Source organism: Talpa europaea, assembly GCF_964194135.1.
Source record: "Talpa europaea genome assembly, chromosome: 12".
Taxonomy (NCBI): Eukaryota; Metazoa; Chordata; class Mammalia; order Eulipotyphla; family Talpidae; genus Talpa; species Talpa europaea.
Genome location: NC_140079.1, coordinates 23,978,803 through 24,006,457, shown reverse-complemented (window position 1 = coordinate 24,006,457; position 27,655 = coordinate 23,978,803). Strand labels below are relative to the sequence as shown.

Sequence of the window (27,655 nt, the reverse complement as noted above, 5' to 3'; positions counted from 1 at the left end):
AAGGAAATGTGTTAGCTGTATTATTAATCTCAGTAGGAAAGTAGAAGATACAGTAAGGATGTTTTATAGTCATAATTATAAAAACATGCTCTATTACAAAAATAGAAACCTTTATAAGTTTCAGAATTTTGCATACACAAAGGGGAAAAAAGCTATCCAACAAATGCTGTAAGATAATGTAAATATAAATTGAGAAGCTAACATATATTCTATAAATAAATGTCCGAACCTGTTTATTGAGAAAGAATCTGGATGCTGGATAATAAAGCAGCATACTATTACATGTTATACAAAAAGCACATTTAAAATTAAGTGATTCAGAATGATTGAAAATAAAATGAGAGCCAAAAATATACCAAATAAATGCCAGCAGCCAACCAATATGGGTATCAGCCAGAATGGAAATAAGGCCAAAACAGCTAAAAAGAACATTTCATAATATTAGAGTGCAATTTATAACATACATATAATAATGATGATTCTCTATGCACCAAATAGTTAAACACCATGAACTATAAGAATATACTAATACAAAGAAATTTTAATTACTTTTCTCTGTCTGTGATAAAGCAAGTTTATAGAAGAGGAAATTGAAAAGATGTAGAAAATCCTATATCTAAGTAAGATCAAATAGATAAATCTAATTTATAGACATATCAATTACATTATATAAATTTGACATATATGTGTATCTGTGTTGGGTTCTGTGTCCGAGAAATTATAAATATACCTCCTTATCAAGAAGTTCAGACAGTGACATAAACTGGATTGGTCACAGAAGCAAGCTTCAGTAAATTACATATATTAGAAATCATATAGGTAATGTTCTCTGGTCACTAAACTAAAACATAACTGCCAAATCTCTATTACTTGGAGATTAAAAATGCCCATTAAAGCTAGTTGTAGATGAAAGAAAAAAAATGCAAAATACCTAGAAAATGGATGTGAAAATGCAACATTTCACACTCATAATATGTCTATAGCTAAAGCAGAAAAAATAGCCTATAATTTTAAATAATGCATCAATAAGCAGAATAATGAAACTGAATAAATTAAACACTTAATAGACTCACTATCATATAACTATATCCTGAAGTAAAATAAGTACAAGTAATTTCATAATGAAATTTGGTGACAGAAAACATTTTGATAAGAATATACAAAAGAGAATTTAATTTCTTGACTACATTTATTCTAAAGAATGACAAATAAGACTATTCTTTGGGATATATACACATGCAAACATGCACGCACACACACCCCCCCCAACACCCCAGAGCTTTGGGGATTTGTAAAATTAAAATTTTTGTCAAATAGTTAAGATGGTTTTATAGGAATAAATTTAGGGCATAGATTATATTGGCAAGATTTTAAAACTAAAGAACATAAAAAGTAATTTCTATATTTATAGCACTGGCTACAAACATCTATTATATAATCATTAATCTATCAAGTCTTTCATTCACTCTGAATATTTGTTGTACTCCTATCATGTTCTAGCTGCTAGGGTTAGAGCAGGAAACAAAAAATGCAGCAAACATTCCTGTGTTTTATTATATTGGAATCATTTATTTATATTTGTGTATATTGTATGGTGATTGGAGCTTTTAGGCATTCTTCACCACAGAACATAATAAGTTTCAAATAAGTATTGCAAATTGAATATTCAACCTGCTTAATTTAAATTATATTCTGGAGAACATCTTTTAAAAAGTTTACGGATCTTAATAATGAGTTAGCATTTTTATATAAGTAGTTATGTAAAATCCATGACTTTACATTTTAGGGACAAGAAAAATATGCAAAATATAAATTTGAAGCAAAATTTACATTTTTTAAAAAAATCACTGAGTTACCAGCACAACCTGGTGGCTATTCAAGTGAATTGCTTGATTCATTGTTTTAAGGTTTTCTTTCTGTGTCTCCATTTTTGTGTTGACATGGGGTGTGTGTGCGCGTGCGCTGCATACTTAAAAAATCACATTAAGAATTTTGCATCTATCACAATTAAAACTTGCCCAATTACATTTTATAAAACAGATATAATTTTCAAAATACTGTACATAATATAAGAAAATAAATAAATTAAAAGAACGAAACAAAATACTGTACACATTGAATCCTCTGATTGCGATGTGATAAGGAAGATTGGTTTTCCCCCAAAGTTAATTTATTCTAGGAAGCAAAGAGTGTTGTGCACTTTTAAATTATATCCTGTTCTCCACAGGAGATACATATTATAAAACATGTAATACATATTTTGTGAATTGAAAACGATTATTATTTTGTTATTTGCAACCTTTGGAAGGGTTTGGGGTTTTACAGAAGGTTGATCCCAAGTAAAAGAGTCTAGGAAAACTGTTCTCATTAGACCTATGACTCTAACCTGAGGAGCTGCAGTTGGCCCTTCTCCCAAGTGACCATGTGGAAATATCAGAGCAGAAGCTGAATGCTCACCTGCCAGGAATGTCTATAAATGTTTTAAAAGTTATTTCACCGTGGACATGGGCTTTGTATTGGAAGAACTCTCAGATTCTGAAACCCATAATGATTCATTAAGATAATTTTTGTCTGCATTTGCTTCCGCTAACTAATGCAGAAACTCATCTCCTGTGAAATTTCTGTAATAATCATTGGGAGTCTCCAGAAGGATCTCAGGGACCAGTCATCCTACTGAAGCACATACTTTCCAGGTCTCCACTACCTTTTCCTGCAAGCTCCCTCTGGGACGATAGGCTGTTCTGCAGAGGAGAGAGGTTGCTGCTCCCCTGAATTTCTGTGGGTTTTCCTGCTGTGCTCTCTGGCCAGATCTCAGAGAACAGTCTACAGGAGGGCAGACATTCTCTGAGGCTGTTGCCAGCTCCTGACATGGAACTCCACCTCCGTGGACCCCTGTTTCCCTCTTCCCACACACATCTGCCACTTTCTGGAAGCTGGCCACTTTTCATTGCTTTTTTTTTTTCTTTTTCACTTATCCATGTAAAAACATCTAAATTGCACCTAAGAATCCTGGCCCTATGTTTGGCCCTAGAGAGAGAACACTGAGCAACACAGTAGGGTGCCAGTTCTTATGGAATAACCACCCCCCACACAAATACTGACACAAAAGATAATGTCTCACTGCAAATAATGGAAGCTCATTGCTTCATCAGATGAGCTTCTGAATCTCTTTTGGATTTATCTGGATAATGTTAAATAGGTATTGATTTTACTAGGCTTGGTCAATAACACAATCATTACTGGGTTTTATTTATTTATTTTTATTTAAATTTTATTTTTATATTCCCCATACAATTACAACCCCCTTATTTTGACCCCAGTCCCTCCTTTCCCCCCATAGAGTGTCTCTGGTTCATAGTTTTTTGGTTGATTTTGATTTTCACTTCCTTATAGTTATTCATTTTCCTGGTCCCTTATTTAAGTTTTCTAGATTCCTGCTATGAGTGAGTGAGACCATCGGTATTTTTCTTTTTCTTTCTGGCTTATTTCGCTGAGCATGATCCCTTCCAGCTCCATCCATGTTGCTGCAAATTGCATGAGTTTACCTTTTTTGATTGCTGAGTAATATTCCATGGGGTATATGTACCACATCTTCTTGATCCAGTCATCTATTTTGGGGCATTTGGGTTGTTTCCAAAGCTTAGCTATTGTAAATAGTGCTGCTATAAACATAGGGGTGCAGGAAAGAGCATTACTGGATTTTAGATGAAATTCTAGGCTTAATCTAAACAACAATAGCAACAACAACAGTCTGAGAGAATCACAAACTAAAAGCATATTATCCATAGCTTATTAAGAATATTGTTATGTAGATGATGACATTCTTACACCCTGAGGGGGACCAAAAGTTGAGTTTCTTTGGAAACTTGTTCTTCTTTTTCCCCATTATGCTCAGGATTGCCTGAAGTTTTAGTGGCCATAAATTTGGCTTAACTCTCAAACAGATGCTAGCTTCTTGGAAAAGAAGAGTGTAGATGTTTTTGGGGCTGAAGAGAATTGAAGACTGGTTTCTGGAAGTGTAGTTCAATTGCAAGACAACTAAAACACATATTTGGGTGTAGAAGTACTGGGAGTGTCAGGGAAGAGAGGTAGATTTTGTATTGGGCTGGGGCTACTTGGTCCATCCAAATGCAAGAATGAGAGCAATGCATAGGACTTAGGGATGTATGAGCAACTCTTTAGTTCTAAATATTGAGTCTAAGTTGCTTGAGTGCAATTTTATTGTCATCAATTTAAACTGATGTGGAGCAAAATAAGCACTGAGCACAAATACTTGAGTGGGCCCGTTGTGAATGTTTGGAATCCCTAGAATTTTGGGGGGCTCTGTTAGGGTGTGAGATTCAGGCATGTAGGAGCCACGTGCAGAAAGGATACCCCATCATAATATATATTAGGGACATACCAAGAGGGAGAAAGCTGTTTTATGTAAAATGTTGATTACAATTACATTGAAACTGTTCATCTCAATCTCAATTCAAAATAATAAAATCAACCTAAATGAGAGACATCTTAAGATTTTTCTTTTATTTTAAAATTTTATTTCATTGTTGTTTATTTTTGAACAGTATTTGATTTCTCCCCACCAGTATAGTCCCTGTAAATATCCCATTACCACATCACCTGTGAACCATCACGGGGATCCCTTTTGCTCTTCGCACCCCTGTTTTTATCCCTCTCCCTCCCCATCCCTGCTGTAAACCTTAGCTCTGTAGTTGCCTACAAGTTTTGGTGGATTTTTTTTTTTTTGACCCTTTGTTCGGTTTCCCTATGTTTCTCCTATAGTGTTAATCATCTGATATTTTTTTCCCCTCAAGCTGAGCATAATCCTTTCCAGCTCCATCCATGTTGCTGCTATTGGCATGAGTTTATCTTTTCTGATTGCTGAATAGTATTCTATTGTGTATACATACCACATCTCGATCCAGTCATCTATTTTTGGGCATTTAATTTGTTTCTATATCTTAGCTATTGTAAATAGTGCTGCACTAAACATAGGAGTGCAGGTTTCCTTTCGAATTGTTTTTGTGTCCTTTGGGTAGATTCCTAGGAGTGGATTTGCTGGGTCCTATGGTAGCTCCATTTTTCATAATTTGAGGGTCCTCCGCACAGCTTTCCACAGTGGTTGGACCAGTTTGCATTCCTACCAGCAATGTAAGGGGGTTCCCTTTTCTTCACATCTTCAACAGCATTTGTTTCCAGTTTTTCTAATGCGGGCCATTCTCACTAGTGTGAGATGGTATCTCGTTGTAATTTTGATTTTCATTTCCCTGATTATAAATGATGGAGCATTTTTTTATAATCCTGTTGTCCATCTGCATTTCCTCTTCAGAGAAGTGACTATTAGCTCTTCTGCCCATTTTTGACTGGGTTGTTTATTTTGGTTTTGTTGAGTTGTGTAAGTCCTTTGAAGTTGCATGAAGTTCTTTGAAATCAGCCTCTTATCAGTTGTATGGAGTGTGAATGTTTTATCCCAATCAGTAGGTCGTCTTTTTGTTTTGATTATTGTCTCTTTTGCTGTACAGAAGCTTTTTAGTTTGATGTAGTCCAGGCTGTTTATCTTTTCCTTCATTTTCTTTGCTTTGGGGAATGCATCTTCAAAGATGTGTCTGAGATGTATGTCATGCAGTGTTTTGCCTGTGTTTTCTATATATTTTATGGTTTCATGTCTTATAGTCAAGTCTTTTATCCATTTTCAGGTGGTTTTTGTGTATGCTGTAAGGTAGTAGTCTAGTTTCATTGTTTTGCATGTAGTGGTCCAGTTTTTCCCAGCACCATTTTTTGAAGAGACTCTCCTTGTTCCAGTGCATTTTCTTTGCTTTAAGAAGTTTCAAGGAAAAATGTATCTTTAAAAATATGTTCTTTTATAATCATACCCATCTTCCTCCTTAACTTTCATTTCGATCCTTAAACTGACAACCACTAGTCTGAACTCTTTCTCTATAATTCTTTCATTTCATTAATATATGAATGAAATTATACCATACTTTCCATTTTGGGGTTGAGTTTTCTCACTCAGCTTAATTCCCTTTATAGTCATCTAGGTTGCTTCATGTATCAATTTTACTTTATCACTAGGAATATATGAGGGACCCAATTTTTCTTTATCATCGTTAGCATTTAGTATTATGATGCTTTTTAGCCATTTTGGTAGACTTATAGTGATATCTCATTGTGGTTTAAATTATGTTTCCTAAAATAGAAATATGTTTTCTTAATGATGTTGAACATCTTTTCATGTGCTTATTGGCCACTTGATGTCCTCATCAGTGAAATGTCTATTAATGTCTTCTCATTTTTTAATTAAGTTATTTTTTTCAAATTTGAGCTGTGAGTTCTTGTGATATTCTTGTTGCCAGTGTTTTGTGAGATAACAGTTAATTTATCTACCTGTCTGTTCTTGTCTTTTTAATCTCCTTAGGTTCTTTTTGTAGAGCCAAAGCATTTAATTTTTGTGTGATTAAATTTATAAATTTTTCCTGTTAAGGATTTTAATTTTCATGTCAAGTCCTAAAATTCAATGCCAGCGCATAGCTTGTCTAAAATTTCTGTGTATGGATTCTGCCAATTTTCTCCTGGAAATCTTTTCTTGGTGATCATACCTAAGAATTTTACTCATCCTCTTAGAGTTGTTCAGAGATTTTGTGAGTCAGAATAAATCCTACCATGAATTCCGTAGGGCTAATGCTCATTATCATTAGTTTTAATAATGAAACCAATCATTGGGTGGCTATTTTGTGAGTTATAATTGCAGTACTGATGAGATAATAAAATTTTGGGTAATAAAATTTTTATCCATTAAAATATGAAAGTATTAATCACAAATACAAATGGATTTTTTTCCTCTGAGTGAACCCAAAGGCACTACTGTACATACTACTATCTTCTGGGTTGATTGTTCTTAAACACTTATTTTTGACCTGTCTTTTGTTTGCTAATCCATCATAAAAACTAGGGAACTTCTCCATCAAGGCAAATCTATGATTCTCATATTGTGAGTTGTACAAATGTACCTCACATTCATGTTTTGTTCTATATGTTAACCCAAATACAGCAACTACTGTAATAGATGTTCAAAAATGTTTTTGGAATGATTGAAAAAATTAAATAGTGGGTATCAGCACTATTTCTATGGGCAGTTGAGGAGAATCATCATTTCAAGTAAGATCATAGCAGTGAATCCACTTAGTTTTGTTTCTAAAATCTAGGGCTATGGAGAACACACTTATTGATCTTTTGCTGGTTAGTCCATGATTTTGTTAATCTGGGAGGAGGGGGGAAATATTCAGTTTTGAATTGACAGGCAACAGAAAGTGACTTTAGGATTTTACAGGGTGAATATCACAGATGTGGTAACGTGTGGTGTTGGACTGTAAACCCAGTCTTGTAGAACAACCTGAACCACCTTGGACACCTAGAGCAGGACATGTTTCTGCAGGAATGGTTTGGTCACAAGGCCTCGGTCCTGCCACACACACTCACATGGCCCCTGACTCTGCTGCAGCCATGCAAATGTTTCCCTACTGTCCCATTGTGTTTGTGTCATTTGCTGCAGATTTCTTCCTCAGAGGAGCATATGCACTGCTGTGCCCAGGTCAATAGACTTTCTGGCTCAAGGGATATGTGAGTAAGGTTTTCTCTCCCATGTGGTATTGTAGAGGGAAGTTGCACATGGAATCTCATCCACATGACCCTGAATGAAGATTCCCCCTAAAGTCACATGGTTATGTAATTGTGTTTTCCTAGTTATAGAAAGAATGAACCTACATTTTCACCTCTGCTTTGTGGATTATTTACATAATATATATGACATTTGAGATGGAGTGCTTGTTGTTTTTTTTTTTTTTCCCTTGCTTGTTGATTAAATTGATGGCAAAAGAATTCAGGTCATTTTCCTCTAACTTATTTCACTTTGTTTTTATAATCTTAATTGTCTTATTTCTGCCAGCATCATTGAATATTGGTGGAAGTGAAAAGATAGCTATTAGAAATGTAGAAATGTAATGTTTGGAGGCTTAGTCACAGTATCAGGAGAAAACAATGGAAGGACGGATTTGGACTGCAAGGGAATATAAATTCACGTGACTCAAATAGGTTAAATAAGAGCAATTTGACAACTTATCAAATTTACATATATATGGGCCTCCCTGGTGGTGCAGGGGGTTAAGATGCAACCTGTGAAGCTATCCACAGCCTCTGCGGCATGAGTTCAATCCCCAGCCAGCCAGGGAGCTACCCACCTGGCGCAGCAGACCTCTCCTGTCTCGCTCGCTGATCCCCTCAGCGGTGTGTTTCAGTCAGTTTGCCTGTTCTGTTCCCCACTCTGTCTCTGGTGAATCCTCTCACCCCCCACATCTCTGGCCTGTGCCCCAGCTCTTGTATGCATAAATAAATCTTTAAAAATTTAAATATATAGGCACATACACATATCCCTAAATGTAACAATTGCTCTATAAGAACTTGTACACATGCTGAAAGATTTATGTGCTGAGTTTCTTATTATAATAAATAATTGGGAAACAAAAAACAGGAATTAACCTAGTTGTTACAGGTTAATTAATAGGTTATACATGAAAAAGGTACTGATCAAGTAAATTTTTGGACATTAGTAAAAAAAGTCACGTAGGTATACAAAAAAAAGACTGTCTTTATATGTGAATATGAGATGATCTTCAACTGTATTACTAAGTGGAAAAAACTCAAATAATCTGTTACAGGGCAGGGAGAGGGTCACCCCAATCCCCACAAACCTGCCTGCTCTAAATGGGTTCTGGCATCTGCCTCATCAACATAAAACATATGAGACTTTAATGGGAAGGAACTTTAATACAATTAAGAAACAATACAGGAAAGGCAAAGAATCTAGTTTCTAAATCAAGCACCCAAAGTTACCCGTCCCCTCGTGGGTAAAAGTCCATCCAAATGGCATTGGCCCAGCGCAAGGCCCCAAAGCCTGCCACAAGTCTAAAGCATCTTCAAGTGGGGACCCACAAAAAAGGATCATAAACAACCAGATAAGTCTGGAATGAAAAGAGGAAAAATCAAAATCAAGACAAAAAACGCCATTGTCACCTCCCTACGGGTCTTCCACCCACATCTGTGTCACCCAGTCCACGACCAAAAGGCAAGTGTAGTTTCTTTATTTGTCTCTCGGCTCCATGTGCCTCCTCCAGGTCTCCTTCTGGCTCTCCATCCTGCTTCCTTCTTTCCTCAGTCTCCTCTGCAGCTTCTTCTCTCCCTGCTCAGTTCTACCCTCCTTTTGGTTGGGGCAGGAAACCTGGAACCTCCCCCTTTCCTGGGGACCACCCTGTTACAATACAACTGTTCCAGTCTCAACTACTTGCTTTCCTAGCTCCCTACACTGGTGCTACCCTGGGACTTTTCTTCATTGATCCTCGAATTCAGTCTATTGGATCTTAAATCTTATTTATTCTCTAGTTGTTCCTTATTAATGAATGGTATATATGAGATTAAAAAAATTAAAAGTCAGTGCAGCATGTAGTATGCTACCATTTTTGTAAAATTAGTGGGATGATAGATAAGAATTTTATGTTTAAAATATAATTAATAGCACTGATAGTAAATGTTAATGGTTGCCTCATGGTAAATAACTGGCTAGGGTACAGGGGTGGGGAGACTTTCACTGTATTCTTCTTTGAAATGTAAACATTTTAGATTATGTGAGTGCATTATGAACTCAAAAACTAAGTAATTAAAAGAACTATAGCACTAAGAAAAATTTTTGCCCTCATATAATGAGCTATTAATTCTATACACACATAAAAGAAAGGAGAAAGAGAGGGGAAAATCATGGTGGTCCCAAGAGAAGATGGTGAAGGAACATTATCCAGAGGAAAAATTTCCTAAGAAGAATAAAAAAGTAAATAAAAGCCTAAGAGGCAAGAGACTGGATCAGGAACAGTCTTTTCATTGAACGGAACATTGATTAACATGGTAAAAGGCTTATGAGAGCAAAGACTCAATAAAAAATGCACAAGCAAGGAAAACACTCAATATAATGAAGAAGGAGTCTATGGAATGGGAGAAAATATATTCAAGCAAAATAATAATAGTAATAACCTGATTAAAAATGGGCAAAGAATGTGAATAGATATTTATCCAAAGAAGACATCCAAGTGGCTAACGGGTATGTGCAAAGGACCTCAGCATCACAAATCAGCAGGGCAATGCGTATAAAAACCCATGAGATATTATTAACTCATAACTGTTAGAATGACTGATAACAAAGAGACAAGAAATAGCAATAGTTAACAAGGCTTGGACTAAAGAAATCCTTCTACACTGTTGAAGTGAGTGTAAAATGATACAGCCGTTATGGCAAGTATCAGTTCTAAAAAGAGAACTTCCATATGATTTAGTAACCCTACCCTGGGTATACATCCATAGGAATTAAAATCAGTATTTTGAAGAAATATCTGCTCTCCAGTGTTCATTGAAATATTAAGATAGTCATGGTAATCATCTCACAGTGTATATCAAATCATGTTTTACAACTTAAATACATACAATTTTTATTGTCAATTTTCTCAACAAAGCTGGGAAAAGAGTGCATACCTTTATGTGTAACATGATACATTTTTTTTTTCCAAATAGTTTTGAGATGCAAGGAGAAAAATTTTGAAGGTAGCAAATTGAGTAGTGGTTTTCCCAGCGTGGGGTCTGATACCAAGCAGTCTGGTATTCTAAGACTTAGGGCCAGGCAACTGACTGTCCTAGTGAGGAAACTGAATTGCAGCCAGATTTTAATAATGTTTAAGCCAAGCTCCAGAATATCACAAAATAGCGGGAATGGCTGTATTTTGTTTCTGCTGTCACCTAAGATGATAAAAATTCACCTACCATGAGGAATTTTTGTGTTCTAAGGATGTCACAGTCACTTTTCACACACTTGCAATTTATTTCTTCAATTTTATTATTTTCTACTGACTAGAGATAGTCAGTAGACTATCTACTGACTGGAGATAGGTTTTTTTTTTTCACTTATATGGAATTTATTTTTCAATGTTTTATTTTATATAATTCTTTTTTTTTTTAAAGATTTATTTTTATTTATACAAGCGCTGGGTACAGTCAGAAGTGCGGGAGGGTGAGAGAATTCATCAGAGCCAGAGCGGGGAGCAGAGCAGGCAGAAGGACCGAAGTACACTGCTGAGGGGAGCAGCGGGCGGCAGGAGAGGTCTGAGCGCCATGTGGGACCCTCCTCCGGTGGCCGGTGGCCGGCGAGCAGCCGGGGATGGAACCAGCGCTGCAGAGGCTGCGGGCAGCTTCGCAACCCAGCGCTCAACCGCCGCGCCACTGGGGAGGCCCTATTTTATATAATTCTTACATCATTTTTCATCTTTGCACAATGTATGCATTTTCATTTTGGTTATATTCCCCATACAGTTGCACCCCCCCCCTTATTTTGACTCTAGTTCTTCCTCTCCTCACCCTCCCTCCTACCCCTCACCCTACCTCCCTCCCCCCACCGCCGTAGTGTGTCTCTGGTTTATAGTTGCTTGTTGATTTTGATTATTACTTTGTATTTGATTAGTCTTTTTCCTGGTCTCTTATTTAGGTTTTCTAAATTCCTGCTATGAGTGAGACCATCTGGTATTTTTCTTTTTCTTTCTGACTTATTTCTCTGAGCATGATCCCTTCTAGCTCCATCCATGTTGCTGCAAACTGCATGTGTTTATCTGGAGATAGGTTCTTAATTCCATATATATATATATATATATATATGGAATTCCATATATATATATGGAATATATATACACACACATATATTTTTATATATCACAACACATCTTGATTTTATTTTAATTTCTGTAGATAAAATTGCAAGTTTTTCCTGATTTATGTCGTAAGCAAACCAAACAGTACCCCTTTTATGTTTGTTTCAAAGGATATCCAAGGTCTTAGGAGGAGCAAGTTATTTTGCAAATGGGAGTACCGATTACTCAGAAACATTAGTCACTTTGAGAGACACATGTGTTATAATAGAAGGAATGACATTTTTAAAATTTTATCAAAATTAGACTTTTTTTCAGACTCAAAATTAATGAATTGATAAATCCTTTTCTGGAGAAAATTATTAAACTTCTAATTTGCTTAAGAGAAAAATTCATGTGAAAGAAATTCAAGCTATAAATTTCATGAATTTTTAAAAAAAAGATTTATTTATTTATGCATAGAAGAACTGGCATGTAGTCCAGAGATGTAGGAGTATGTGTGTGAGAGAATTCACCAGAGACAGAGTGGGGAGCAGAACAGGTGGATCTACTGAAATACACTGATAAAAGGGGAGGAGTGGGTGAGACAGAGGTCTGCTGTGCCATATGTGGGTCAGCTCCCTGGATGGTTATTGAACTTAGGCCACTGCAGTGGGCCATAGTGGTGATAGCTCTGAGACTTAACCCCTCGGCGACCAGGGAGGCCCTGAATATTTATTTTGCCAAGTTGTAGTCCAACCATGTGTAGGACAAAGAAGGAAGAAGTACTTGGTCAAATTCTACTGAATACAAAGATGTAAGCATAATTAGTATAGTCTGATCTATACATTATATATCATATCTCTGATGCTATTATAACTAAAGTCAGGTTAAATTAATTCAAATTATTTATGTTTATTTATCTCAGTTCCTAAGTGATATTACCATATTTGAACTTACTCTTGTAAGCTGATACTTGTGATCCCTTTTGAGTAAGCATAGTAATTTCACAGATACTCTTTAGACTGTATCCTCCACAGTTTCTGATCCAGCCTGTCTTCCTTTAACCCCAATGAGAATAAATAAAGGAAGGCATTAACATATTAATAAATCTCTGTGTACCTATAGAACTAGAAATATGGGAGAACTTTATTTTTGACATTTTGCATGTGAAACACCAGGTGCTTTTTTCTTTTTCTAAGTATAAAGGATAATTATTAGATGTCTCTTTAAAAAATATTCACTGAAGTTTGGTCAGCCTCATAAATATTACACTGTATTATGTTATTATGAAATGCTTAATTAAATATTTCTAGAACAAAAGCACTTGCCTAGCTTGGAATTAAAGGCTTTATGGCCCATCTCTAATTACAGGGATTTGTAGCTAAGGGTGTTATTTCTGCCCTTGTTTCAGCCTGATACTAAAACAGTCCTCCAGATTTTCATCTTCCTTCTCTTATACTCCCTATTTTTTCCATCTGCTTTCCTTCTGAGAAGCAAAATGATAATATGGAAACATACAGGATTTGGAGTTAGATGAATTGGTTATAAGCTAGGTTGAGCTCTGAATTAATTGAGTAACCTTCAGCCAAATCTCTGAATCTGTTTCTCCACCTATAAAATGGTACATTAAGATGACATTATAACATTTGAAAAACTTCTAGGTAATAATTCAGCAAATGTTAATTCTGCCTTCACCAAAGTAAAATTAGAAATTGATATCGTTAGATCCTCATGACAAGGTTCCACCCATTCTTGTTTTTATGTTTTGATCAAATGGAAAGGTTTCCAGCTTTTACAAAGGTAGAGTCTTCTTGTATATCTAAGCAGAGAATACTCGGGTGAAACTGAAACATTATTTTGAAACCAAGGTGATTCCCTAAGTCATGAATTTTATTTGATGCACTTTAGGTTCTCAAAATATTTTTTATAATTAAGAAAACACTAAGAAACATAAGTTTCTCAAGTAATGTTTGTAATTTTCATCATTGATGCGTTTGAATAAAGTAGGAAAGTCACACTCATTGTACCCCATACTCAGGAATAAAATAACAAACTAAATGAGCAAAGGGTTGACAAGATATCTTTCTCTATCTGATTTGTGAATTAAAAAACCTAGTATAAATAGCATGACAAAAAAGAAGTTGAAATTCTGTCTCTTGAATAAATAGAACAGAAAGTCCTAAAATGTTTTAAACCATAAAGGACCACATATTTTTATTAGAGACAATAAAGAAGGGTGACCTCAGACTGTGATGAGGAATAATTTTGCTGACATATGAAAAGCACATGGAAAGAAGAAAAGTGAGGGTTGGCCTAAAAAGGAATATGAGTCAGACTGAATCTCTGGAGCATGTTAAGAATACATTTTAGATCGAGGAGTAAGCACATCAAATTCAGTAATGTGTTTGCATGTTTAAGTGACATGCTCAGAGGCAAAAGTATTTAAAGCAAAAGCCTTGCTCTGAAGAAAATGTTTGGAGACACACACACACACATATACAAACACACAACACACACCCAAAAAACTACAAAGAGTGGACCTTCTTAGTTTGCAATTCTCTTCATGGTTTTCTTCAGAGCAAATATGACATCCTTGTTCCTTAGACTATAGATGAAGGGGTTTAACATGGGTAGTATGTTGGTATAAACTACAGAGAAAAACCTCCTTTGACCCATAGTATCATCAGAAGAGGTCTTGAGATGCGTGCATATCCCAGAACCATAGAAAAGAGCAACGGTTATCATGTGGGAGCCACAGGTGCTGAAGGCTTTGGACCAGCCCTGAGAGGATGACATGTGGATGATACTAGAGAGGATCAGAACATAAGATATGAAAATAATGAGGGTGGACATCACTGCCGTTGTACTCACAAGAATGGAATCCACCAGCTCATTAACATAGGTGCTGCTGCAGGAGAGCTGGAGGAGGGGGAAGATGTCACACATGTAATGGTTGATGATGTTGGCATCACAAAAGGTCAGTCTGACCATGTCCCCTGTGTGGACCATGGCGCTAACAAATCCCAGCACATATGAACCAGATATCAGCAGAGCACAGACCTGAGGGGACATGGTGACTGTGTACATCAGGGGCTTGCAGATGGCCACATAGCGGTCATAGGCCATGGATGTCAACACGTAGCACTCAGAGTAGACAAAGAAACAGAAAAAGAACAGCTGAGTCATGCATTCTTCAAAGGAGATGATGTTCTTCTCTACCACAAAGCTCATCAGTATTTTAGGGGTAATGATGAAAGCATGGCACAGGTCTATGAAGGACAGGTTGAGGATGAAAAAGTACATGGGTGTGTGAAGGTGGGAGTTGAGACATATTAGATTAATTAAACAAAAATTTCCTAGCACGGTGACAATATAGTTGAATAAGAAGAGGAGGAAGAAGGGCAGTTGGAGTTGAGGCTGGTCTGTAATTCCTACCAGGATGAACTCAGTTACTGAAGAGCCATTTTCCACAGCCATCATCTGTGGTGGTGTGATCTGTGAGGAGATGGGAGAAGAATTAGGACAGGACTCAGATCTTTGTTTTAAGAGTGAGGACTTGTTTGAGTGGCGCTGCACTGGGGCGGCACTCTGGAAGAAGAGCCAGACCAAGGAATTCATGTCTTTAACCTTCTTTTCTCATCTGTCTGTACCTTCCACATTTTCAAATCCAAGATGTATCATCTCATCTCCCAGAGCCTGTAGTGTTTAGTATCTATTAGTAGGTGACCCCTAATATTGATGTCTGCATGTCATATCTAAGGAGACAGCATCTTGAAGGAATGAATCAGATGCCAAGGTGCTAGAGCAGGAGAGCAAAGGAACCAAGAGTTGTTTGGACTATTTCCTATGTCATTTCCTGATGCTTGACACAGTGAAGCTACTGTGACCCCGCTGTGTCCAGTGCTCGGCCCTTTCTCTCACACCCACCCTTCATATACTAGCACCTGGTTTAATGAAAGCACTGAGTGTCCACTAGCTTTCACATAACACACCATGCTATTCCTTCAGTCTTACCTCAAAGTCAGAGTGGACTGTTGAGGATGGTGGGTGGTCCCTGACCTCTCTCCACTGTTGTAGCTGTGAAATGAAAACATCAGAACAGAGAAGATTCAATCACCCAATTCCTTCTGCCTGGAGACCTCACTTGCCAACCTTGAGAGTTCTTTCCCTTTGTTTTTCTGTAGGAGGCAACAATTTGAGCCAAGTCAGAGGCAACTCATTTTCTCTTTAAGGATGCGTATGTCTTCTGGGTCAAGCAAATGAATCAACTCTGTGTCCTAAACTCTCAGCTGGCTAATATTGTGAGTTTTTCTATTCTCTGTGGATCTCAGCCACTTGTTTGAAGATTGAAAATGAAGCTCCTTTAGGATGAAGCTTGATCAGGTTCCAAAAGGAAGAAATTATTGGGTCTGTGCTTACAGTCTGTGTCAATGAATTAGCTTTGGTTCCTTTGGGATTTGTTGTCCTTCTTCAAGTTTAGTGCACACTAAGAATTTCCAATCCTCTGTGCAGGGAGGGAGTAGCCTCCTGTGTTTCTAGTTGCCTCTGAAGCTCATGTTCAATCTGCAAAGACAGTTATCATTTCCAATATTTTTCACATTTTTGCATGAGTGATGTATGTCCTAGCATTCATACATCTGTGATGTTTTCTGCATTTATAAAGAAGCAGAACAGGGAAATGTTGAGAATAGATTAATCAGATTGAGGGAATTTGAATTCAAATTCCTGCACTTACTATGTATATCTTGATAAAGTTTCTTAATTGCTGTTCTTTTTTTTTTTAAGATTTATTTATTTATACAAACACTGGGTACAGTCAGAAGCGCAGGAGGGTGAGAAAATTCACCAGAGCAGGGAACAGAACAGGCAGACTGACGAAACACACTGCTGAGGGGAGCAGCGGGCGCGGCAGGAGAGGTCTGTTGCGCCATGTGGGACCCTCACCGGCAGCCGGGGATCGAACTGGCGCTGCAAAGGCTGCAGGCAGCTTCGCAGCCCAATGTTCAACCACTGTGCCAACAGGGGAAGCCCTCCTGTTCCTTTTTGCTTCATCTAATTTAGTGTTTACTAATAGCCCCTAATCTCAAAGATTGCTCTGTCTATTAAATACTTAGAACCTCTAGTATCCATGGAGATCTGTTGGGCACATGGTAAGTGCTTAGTAAGTAGCAGGTTTCCTTCCTCTTTATCCTTATCTTTGTCTATAGCAGGGAACTTTCCATATGGTCACAGCTCTGTGCCCCACCATTTACTAGAAATTTCCCCCAAATGGAATTAAGCATCCTCTGTGGTCCCAAAACTGTTTGTCTCGTCATCATTTTTAAAGTAAAGGCACCATCTTCTTCCTAGTTTTCTGATATAAACACATTGTCCTGGGTTCCTTTGTTCATGCTATCTATAAGCATCTGATCATCCAATTTTGTATGTTTTTAGCTCGTTAAAATGCCTGCTCTCGGACCCTTCCTTGTCATTATACTGCCTTGTATAAAGCTATTTGACATGAGATATATAATACTGTCATGGTTTCCTAACTTGTCTGCTATCACCCATTATGTTAGTTTTTTTTATTGATGTGTAACAAAATATCATAAATTTAAAGGCTTAAAAGACACCATTTATTAATCTTTGTTCTGTGACTCAGAAGCTTGGTGTAGAAAGTATGGCTGGATTCGTTGACCAGGCTGAAGTCAGGGTGGGCAGGACTCTTTCCTTCTGGAGTTCTGGGGAATCTGTCTGCAAGCTCTGTCATGTTGTTGAATATGAATTCTGTGCCTTGCAGTTGCAGCTCTGAGATATGCTTGCTGTCAGCTGCAGGTCACTGTCATGTTGTAGAGGAGGCCGTACTTCTCATGTGTCCTGTCTTCAGTCCACCAATAAATAGCATATTCAATATTTTTTGGAGGCTTTGAAATTTTCCTTTTCCCACTATCTTGAGAGAAAAGGAAACTCTATTTTAAAATGTGCATGTGATTGATTAGGCCTGCCATCATAATCTTCCTAATTTAAGATCCACTGCACCAATAATATAACAAAAGCACTATAGTGATATCTCATTATATTTACTAATTGCACTAACAGTTATGCACGAGAAAAAGTCATTGAGGAGTCTGAATTTTTAGAATTCTTATCTATTTCTGGAAATTTATTCTTAACACATTTTGATGTAGAATCATCTCAAAAAATGCAGTATTCCTTTGTCTAAAACCCCTCAATTTCTCTCACCACAAATTCCTCACCCTGTCACTAGTACTGACTCTGTGTCCTCGGCCTTACCTCATGTCTCCACTCTGAATTTCACTCTAGTGATATGAAGAGTGTGAAGTTCTACTCACACATTCTATGATCATAGTTGCCTGAGTTTTATCTTCCTGAATTGCCTGCTCTCTAATTCTTTACTTGGATACCACCAACTCATTCTCCAAGATTCAGTATGTCATCATTTGTGATAGGCCCTGCTTCTGACCTCCTCCCTGCCCCAGTGCCTGCACCCATACCCTGCAGCTTTCTCCATCTGCTGCAGAACAGTCTGGTGTGTATTCCATTGGCAGAGGACTTCATTCCCTTACACTGTACACTCTAAGGGGCAAGGATTCAGTGTTGTTTTTTTTTAATTGTTATCTTTTTTTTTTAAGATTTATTTATACAAGAACCGGGGTACAGGCCAGATGTGCAGGAGGGCTAGAGGATTCACCAGAGACAGAATGGGGAACAGGACAGGTAGACTGATGAAATACACTGCTAAGGGGAGCAGCAGGCGAGACAGGAGAGGTCTGCTTGCCATGTGGGATTCTCACCGGCTGGATCAAACCCGCGCTGCAGAGGCTGCTGCGGACAGTTTCACAGTGCAGTGCTCAACAGCCTGCACCACTAGGGAGGCCCCTTTAATTGTTATCTTAATGCACTTTTCCTTTTTATTTTGTCTTTAACTTCATATTGTACAGTTACATCCTAATATTTCAGGATCAGCCTTCATCAGTTGACTTTAGGTTTGGGAATTGAGAATTTGGACAATTTACCTTCCTCTATCATAAATATACTTCCTTATCTCTTCATCCTCTCAATATAGCTTAGTTTTTGTTGCATTAGTATTCAGTGCTGACATGATTATGAGGATAGAAATGTTTTGCCCATTTAAGTTGTAAACTCTATGAATTACTTTTCCTTTAGAAGTTTTGTTCTAGCTGTTAACTAAGTGGTTTTCATTTTTTTGATTACATTTCCTTTCCAATTATTTTAATTGTCATTCTTTCCTGCACCAGTTATTTAAATCAACTTTTAATACTTATAAAATATTATGCCTCAAAAATATACAGAATCAAAATGTAATGAAAGTGTTCATACCATTCATGGAAAATTCAAAATATATTTTTTGAAATAGTAAGATGCATCCTAAAAATAATGTGCTTGTTTCAAGACCATTCCCTGTTGTAGCTCTGCCATTTCAACTGTTGCACTTTTGTATCAAGTTGGACAAAAGATAATTTAGTAGTAGTGACAATACTAAGTTCTTTTAAACAATCACAACTATCTGAGGCAATAGATCTGTTTTAAATATGAAGAAACCAAGCTGAAGTCAAATAAATTTTCTAAAGTCAATGTCAGATTCAAACACCAATATTTATGGCTATAAATGAGTTCCTCATACATTTCCATGCAGGACAAAGAGTGACTGCTGTATAAGCTATAAAATGATATATATTCATAAACTACATGTTCATTAAAGCAACTTTTCACTATAAGTGAAACCATCTTCACTAAAAAATGTTCATTTCCCTGGAAAGTACAGGCATGCATTTTGCTTCAGAATTGTTTGGATTCAAGGATCGTAGAGATTGTCTCTCTTGACTTCTGTGTGCTCTTATTTCTATAATACATGGTTTTCTTAGATTATTTCCTGTGTAGACAAGGAGACTCTGTTCTTCTCACAAGTATTTGTTTTACCTTTATTAATAGGACTAGCAATGAAAAGGTCAGTCTTCTGCTTGATCTTTTTATTTGATATTTCAAAATGTTCTTTAAGAGATTTTTTTTAAATTTTTTCTAAAGATTTATTTGTTTATGCACACAAGAGCTGGGGTACAGGCCAGAGGTGACCGGGGTGAGAGGATTCACCAGAGACAGAGTGGGGAGCAGAGCAGGCAGATTGACTGAAATACACCGCTGAGGGGAGCAGCAGGCGAGTCAGGAGAGGTCTGCTGTGCCATGTGGGTTGCTCCCTGGCCGGCCCGGCCGGGGATCGAACTTGTGCTGCAGAGGCTGCAAATTGCTTTGTGGTGCGGTGCTTAACCCCCTGCGCCACCAGGGAGGCCCCAAGAGATGGGTTTTACCTCATGGGGAAAATGTGTTACCATGAGTTCACTTGAAGAGGGATTCTATGGCCCTTCTCATATATGTTAATTCCATGATAGAAACAGAGAGAGAGAGACAGATAGACAGAGACAGACAAGAGAGAGACAGAATATAAACGAATGGCTTTCATCCTTGGGTGCCTATTTTGCAACATGAGTAGACAATGAATATAAGGCACCAACTTTATCACCCTTCACATTAGAGCACCCCAGAGGTATTTTGGGCTTTGGAAGTCTAAAAAAGTAGGGAAAATGAGAAGTGAGAAAAGAAAAGACTCAGTGTCTGCTGTTCAGTGCCAAATATTTTAATTTTAGCTTTTTGTTGAAAGAGAGATGCATGTTTAAAAATGTAATTGACACCAAGAAAATGAACTCACACTAGACTACATAACTCTGGGTGAGATTTCACCAGATTATAGTTCTTAGTGGTATTGGAGAGAGCCAAATCTGGGGAACAACCTCACTCTTTGCTTGTTTTGGCCTATTTCTTTTTACTTTCACTTTTAATATTTAAGGCTTTGATTTTTACACCATAAAATACAAATTTTATTTTTGACCTCTCTGATTGACAGTGTCTATTTTTTCTTTACTCCATGCACAGTATTTTAAAAATTTATATTCTCTTGAGCTACCAACTATAGCCACTTCCAATTGTTAAACTTTCATTATAAATGGCCAATAGATATATGGAAAGTGTTCAACATCACTTATCAGGGAAATGAAAATCAAAACCACGATGAGATACCATCTCACACCAATGAGAATAGTCCATTTGGAAAACAACAAAACAACTTGCAACAACAAATGCTGGTGAAGATGTGGAGAAAAAGGAACCATGTTGTCTTGCTGGTGGGGATGCAAACTGTTCCAACCACTGTGGAGAGCTGTGTGGAGGACGCTCAAATTACTAAAAATGGAGCTAACATAAGACCCAGTAATTCCATTTCTAGGACTCTACCCAAAGGATACAAAAAACCAAAAATTTGAAAGGAAACCTGCTCTCCTATGTTTATTACAGTACTATTTACAACAGCTAAGATATGGAAACAATCTAAATGCCCCAAAACAGATGACTGGGTCAAGAAGATGTAGTATATATACACAATGGAATACTACTCAGCAACCAAGAAGATAAACTCATGCCATTTGCAGGTACATGATGGAGCTGGAAAGGTTTATGTTCAGTGAAATAAGATTAAGGAAATAGAAAAATAACAGATAGTTTCATATATAGGAGCAATATAGAGAAAATGAACAAGGGATCAGGAAAAAAAATGCTAGCCAGCAAACCATAAATATGAGAAATAAAGGAGGGGAGGGGAAAATAGAAGGGTTAAAACAGGGGAGGAAAGAACACGAAGAGTATGGTGGTTTACAGGTATGTGGTGGAACTTTATGGGGATTATAGCCTAGGAGAGAAATCAAATGTGCAAAAATGAAAAATGGTGTAAATAAATATATTACAAAAAATAAATTTATGCCATTTCAGAAAAAGTTAATATCCAAAAGATTATTGTGATACGCTATGCTCATTACTCAAGCCAATTACTTTGGAAATAATGTCATAAATAAAGATCTTTATGTTAACTGAGGAGCTGAAAGTGTAAAGAGTTGCTAGATCTAAATAGATTACATGAAGTGTCACATATAGATCTAAATAGATTACATGAAGTGTCACAAATTGAATAAGTCTTCAGACACACATACACACTTACACTTGCAGTCTCCAGTGAATTGACTGCTTAATTCTATAAAACACCTAATGAGGAAACAATATTAAATTATGCAAATCCTTTCAGAAGCTAGATGAAGAGATAACATTTTTTATGAGGCTATCATAATGCACATCTTCAAATGAGGCAAAAAATTATAATAAAAATCAATTTTCCTCATAAACATAAGTGCAAAAATTTCTTCCAAAATATTAACTAGTCTTGTATAGTGTCCTAGGAAAAGGATAATGCTTTATGATTCCACAGGGAAGTAAAGTTGATTTCACATCTGAAAATTATTCTATAGAATTTATGTTAACAGAATAAAGGAGGCAGTAATAGTATTGGCTAAGTAGTTGCTAAAAAAGCACTTCATCAAATTAAAATCTACTTATCACAAATATATCAGTAGAAAAGGGATGAAGAGAAATTTCTTCACTTAGAAAAGAAAGAATGCATTTATAGTATATATTCTCAGATACTATAGAGTGTTTTAACTTATTTAAATAAAAAAACCCAGTTATCTAAATTCATAATTATAACCATATTATGGAAGAGAAGAGAAGATGTGTATGTGTACAGTGAGGGGGTGGTGGTGAAAAGATAAAAATCATATATTCCAAGAGAACTCACATTGAGAAACCATCGAAGACATCTAAACATGAAATCAAGAGAATCTTACCAAATCAGCAAAATTGAGAGGAAGGTCAGACCCAGACTTTCTAAGATACAGGTTTTGTGGGATTTGCAGACTAGGAGAAGAAGTGGAGGGAGAAGAAGTTGCTTATATTTAGTTGTGATTGTGTTGGCTGGCCGGTGGTGCAAATACACAGAAACCTGATCGCAGAACAGTGCTGGGGATCATCATACAATGTTGAATGCGGTTTGGGACACACTTGAGGCATGTAAGTGGTCATAAAATAGGGTTGTCAGGGAGGTATTTAGGGTTGAATACACATACATGATTCTATGTCCATGCAAATAAAATTTGTATTTTATGGTGTAAAAATCATGATACCCTTAGTGGCAGTAAAGGTATTCACACAAACACAGTGAGATCTTGGTTCCTGAATAAAATTCTCTAATACTGGATTTTCTATCTCAGAGACAGGAACACTCAGTGGGTGAGTGTTCTCTTTTCTTTTTCCTTTATCCCTTTTCTCCACATGCTCCCCAGAATTTTATTTTTTGTCTTTGTGATGTAGGACATTGTCACAGGGATGAGGAGCTATCGAATTGTGGTTTTGATTTGCATTTCTCTTACAAGTGATGCTGATGATGCTTTAACCATCTTCGGAGAAGTGTGAATTTGTCATTCTTTTGGATATTTTTTTTTACTGTTGAATTGAATAATTGCTTTATATAATTGGAAATTAGTCCCTTGTGATATGTGTGATGTGTAAATATCTTTGATGAAATGTTTGTGAAAACCTAAGCATTATCCAGATTGGAGTTAAAGGTTTTATGGCCCATCTCTCTTCTGCAGATATACATAGGCAAGGGTGTCATTCCTACCCTTTGTTTCAGGCTGTATTTAAAATAATCCTCCATGTTTTCATCTTCCTCATATTTCCTATTGTTTCTCTCCACATTACTCCCAAGAAACAGTGATAAACTGGGAAGACACAATGCTGGAATTAAATCAGTTGGGTACAAACCTGGGCTAGGTTCTGGCTTAACTGAGTGACCTTACTCCAAATCTTGAATTTGTTCCATCCTTAAAACAGGACTGTTAATGTTTGTATGACAACATTTAAAAAGTGACATTTCAGGTTAGGAATGCAGCACATTTCAATGTGTCTTCACCAAAGTGAAAGTAGAAATTCAAATCATAAGCTTTCATCAGGTTCTACGCTTTCTAATTTTATTTCTTGAACAGAAGAAAGGCTTTCACCCATGCAATGGGAAGATGTTTTTGTTCATGTGGTAAGAGAAGTCTAAGGTGGAACATGACTTTCTTTGAAAACAAGGTGTGAATTTTATCTCACTCACTTATGGAGTACTCTTACGCATTTTTAAAATATTAGGAAAAAAATGCTGATTAGCAGTCAGGATAATAGCAATCTTCTATTATATCAGGCCACTTGACTAAAGCTGTAAAACCTAGCCATCTTTCACAATAAATGTAATTTTCATCCGGATATGGATGAATATGGAGAATGTGGATATGTAGGAAAACTTCACTCAGCTATAGCAAATTGGAAAAAAAAATCATTCCTGAGATACGGAATCCAATATAGAAAACATAGTCTCTGAATTCTGGAGAAAATTGAACTTGATTGTTTAACTCTTATTGTAATCCAATAGAAAATCCTAAAAGGTTTAAAAACATAACGGAGCATAATTTAATTATTTTTAGGGAAAACAGGAAAGGTAATAGTATGAGAGATTTCCATTATTATAATGTTTGATTTTTTTTTTAAAGATTTATTTATTTATTTATACAAGCACTGGGTACAGTCAGAAGTTGGGAGGGTGAGAGAATTCACCAGAGCCAGAGGGAGAGCAGAGCAGGCAGACTGACGGAGTACATGGCTGAGGGGAGCAGCGGGCAGCAGGAGAGGTCTGCACACCATGTGGGACTCTCACCTGGCCACCGGGTATCAAACCAGCGCTGCAGAGGCTGCAGGCAGCTTCGCAACCCAGCGCTCAACCGCTGTGCCACCCGGGAGGCCCCATTATAATGTTTTATGATGTTTGAAAGTACTTGGAAAGAAGCAAAGTGGGACTCAGTCTAAAAGGGAGATTCTGGAGAATGATGTGAAAAAAAAGGTAAACTCAATGAGAAAGCATGGGACTGTAAACATCATAAGATTCAATAATGTGATTGTATTTTGCGATGACTTGTTAGAGAGAAAAAACATTTAAAGGAAAATAACTGTTCTGAGGATAAACACTAGGAAACAGTACTAACACACAAAATCACACAACTCCTCTCCTCAACATCCAGCAGTGGTGATTTTGTTTAATTTGCAATTCTCTTAAGAGTTTTCTTTAGAGCAAGTTTGACATCCTTGTTCCTTAGACTATAGATGAAGGGGTTCAACATGGGCACTATGTTGGTGTAAACTACTGAGAAGAACCTCCTCTGGCCCAAGGAAGCATCAGAGGAGGTCTTGAGATGTGTAAACATCCCAGCACCATAGAAAAGGGCAATAGTTATCATGTGGGAGCCACAGGTGCTGAAGGCTTTGGACCAGCCCTGAGAGGATGACATGTGGAGGATATTGGAGAGGATCAGAGCATAAGACATGAAAACAATGATAGTGGATACTATTGCCGCTGTGCTTACAATGATGGAATCCACCAGTTCGTTGACATAGGTGCTGCTGCAGGAGAGCTGCTGGAGGGGGAAGATGTCACACATGTAATGGTTGATGATGTTGGCATCACAAAAGGTCAGTCTGACCATGTTCCCTGTGTGGACCATGGCGCTAACAAATCCCAGCACATATGAACCAGATATCAGCAGAGCACAGACCTGAGGCGACATGGTGACTGTGTACATCAGGGGCTTGCAGATGGCCACATAGCGGTCATAGGCCATGGATGTCAACACGTAGCACTCAGAGTAGACAAAGAAACAGAAAAAGAACAGCTGAGTCATGCATTCTTCAAAGGAGATGATGTTCTTCTCTACCACAAAGCTCATCAGCATTTTAGGGGTAATGATGAAAGCATGGCACAGGTCTATGAAGGACAGGTTGAGGATGAAAAAGTACATGGGTGTGTGAAGGTGGGAGTTGAGACATATTAGATTAATTAGACAAAAATTTCCTAGCACGGTGACAATATAGTTGAATAAGAAGAGGAGGAAGAAGGGCAGTTGGAGTTGAGGCTGGTCTGTAATTCCTACCAGGATGAACTCAGTTACTGAAGAGCCATTTTCCACAGCCATCATCTGTGGTGGTGTGATCTGTGAGGAGATGGAAGAAGAATTAGGGCAGAACTCAGATCCTTTGTTTTAAGAGTGAGGACTTGTTTGAGTGGCGAGGCGTTGGGACGGCACTCTGGAAGAAGAGCCAGAGCAAGCGTTCCCTGTCTTTAACCTTCTCAGCTGTCCTTTCCTTTCATGTTTTCAGATTTCAGCTTTGTCTCCTCACTTCCCCAATCTGACACAACCAACCTGTAGTCTTTAGTTTCTATTAGTAGGTCCCACAGAGAGGGGACAGTTAAGGAGTCAGCATTTTGAAGAGATGAATCAGCTGTGAGGTGATAGAGAGGAAAGCCATGGAGGCAAGAGTTGTTTGGACCATTTCCTATTTCATTTCCTGATGCTCTTACACAGTGAAGCTACTGTGACCCCGCTGTGTCCAGTGCTCAGCCCTTTCTCTCCCACCCACCCTTCAGACACCAGCACCTGGTTTAATGACAGCACTGAGAGTCCACTATCATTGGCATAAGCACACCATGTTCTTCCTTCAGTCTTACCTCAAAGTCACAGGGGACTGCTTAGGATGGTGGGTGGTCCCCCGACCTCTCTCCACTGTTGTAGCTGTGAAATGAAAACATCAGAACAGAGAAGATTTAATCACCAAACTCCTTCAGCCTGGAGATCTCACTTGCCAACCTTGAGAGTTCTTTTCCCTTTGTTATTCTGTAGGAGGCAACAATTTGAGCCAAGTCGGAGGCAACTCATTGTGTCTTTTTTAGGATGTGTATTTCTTCAGGGTCAGGCAAATGAATCAACTGTGTGTCCTAAACGCTCAGCTGGCTAATATTGTGAGTTCTTCTTATTCTCTGTGGATCTCAGCAACTTGTTTGAAGATTGAAAAATGAAGCTCCTTTAGATGAAGTTTGATTGGGTTCCATGGAAGAAATTATTGAGTCTGTGTTTACATTCTTTGTCAATAAATTAGCCTTGGTTCCTTTGGGAATTAATCTTCTAAGTTTAGTTCACAATAAGAATTTCCAATCCTCTGTGCAGGGAGGGAGTAGCCTCCTGTGTTCCCAGTTATCCTCTGGAGCTCATGCTCAATCAGCAAGGACAGAGTCACTATCATTTCCAATACCTTTTTACATTTTATGTGAGTGATGTAGTATATGTCCAAGTGGCCATACATCATTTGTTGTCTTCTGCATTTATAGAGAAATAGAACAGGGAAATGTTGAGAATAGACTCAATAATCATATTGGGAACTTGAGTTCAAATTCCTCCACCTAATTGTGTATGTATCTTGATAAAGTTTCTTAATTGCTGTTCCTTTTTGCCTCATCAAATTTATGTGTTTAATATTAGCTCCTATTCCCAAAGTGTGCTCTGATGATTAAATACTTAGAACCTCTAGTATCCATGGAGATCTGTGGGGCACATGGTAAGTGCTTAGTAAGCAGCAGGTTTCCTTCCTCTTTATCCTTGTCTATGTCTACAGAAAGTATGTTTCCCTGTGTTCACAGCTTGGTATCCAGCTGCTTACTAGACATTTCCCTCAAATGGTGTTCAGCATCTCCCATGGTCCCAAAATGGTGTGTCTCTTGTCATTTTTTTTTTTAAAATTAATGGCAGCAACCTCTTCCTAGTTTTCTGATCTGGAAACACATTGTTATCTGGGTTTCTTTGTCAAACTATCTATTATTCTCTGAGCATCCATGTTTATATGTTTTATTATTTTTTTATTTTACATCATTGTCCAATTTATACAATATTTACTTTCTCCCCTCAAGAGTAGTCCCTGTATAATTCTCAAAATCAATTCATCCGTGCACCATCACCTTAGTTCCTCATGCTCTTCCCTCCCCTATTTTGATCACTCTTTCACCCCCTACCCTGCAGAATATATCTGATTTATAGTTGCTTGTTCAGTTTGTTTTTTAATTTATTATTTCTTTTCCTGAGTCCTTATTTGGCCTGTATATTCCTCCTATAAGTAAAACCATCTGA

General features: G+C 37.4%; 2 protein-coding genes across 2 annotated transcripts; both read right to left on the bottom strand.

Annotated features, from left to right (window-relative positions):
• Positions 1 to 14,258: 14,258 nt before the first annotated feature.
• On the bottom strand, positions 14,259 to 15,191 carry LOC311182141 (olfactory receptor 8C8-like; the record flags this gene model as incomplete). Its single annotated transcript, XM_084250740.1, has 1 exon — positions 14,259 to 15,191. One exon carries the CDS (start codon positions 15,189 to 15,191, stop codon positions 14,259 to 14,261), a length of 933 nt encoding a protein of 310 aa, XP_084106866.1.
• A 9,548-nt stretch (positions 15,192 to 24,739) lies between these two features.
• LOC311182147 (olfactory receptor 8C8-like) lies at positions 24,740 to 25,672 on the bottom strand (the record flags this gene model as incomplete). Its single annotated transcript, XM_084250745.1, has 1 exon — positions 24,740 to 25,672. One exon carries the CDS (start codon positions 25,670 to 25,672, stop codon positions 24,740 to 24,742), a length of 933 nt encoding a protein of 310 aa, XP_084106871.1.
• Between the last annotated feature and the right edge of the window lie 1,983 nt (positions 25,673 to 27,655).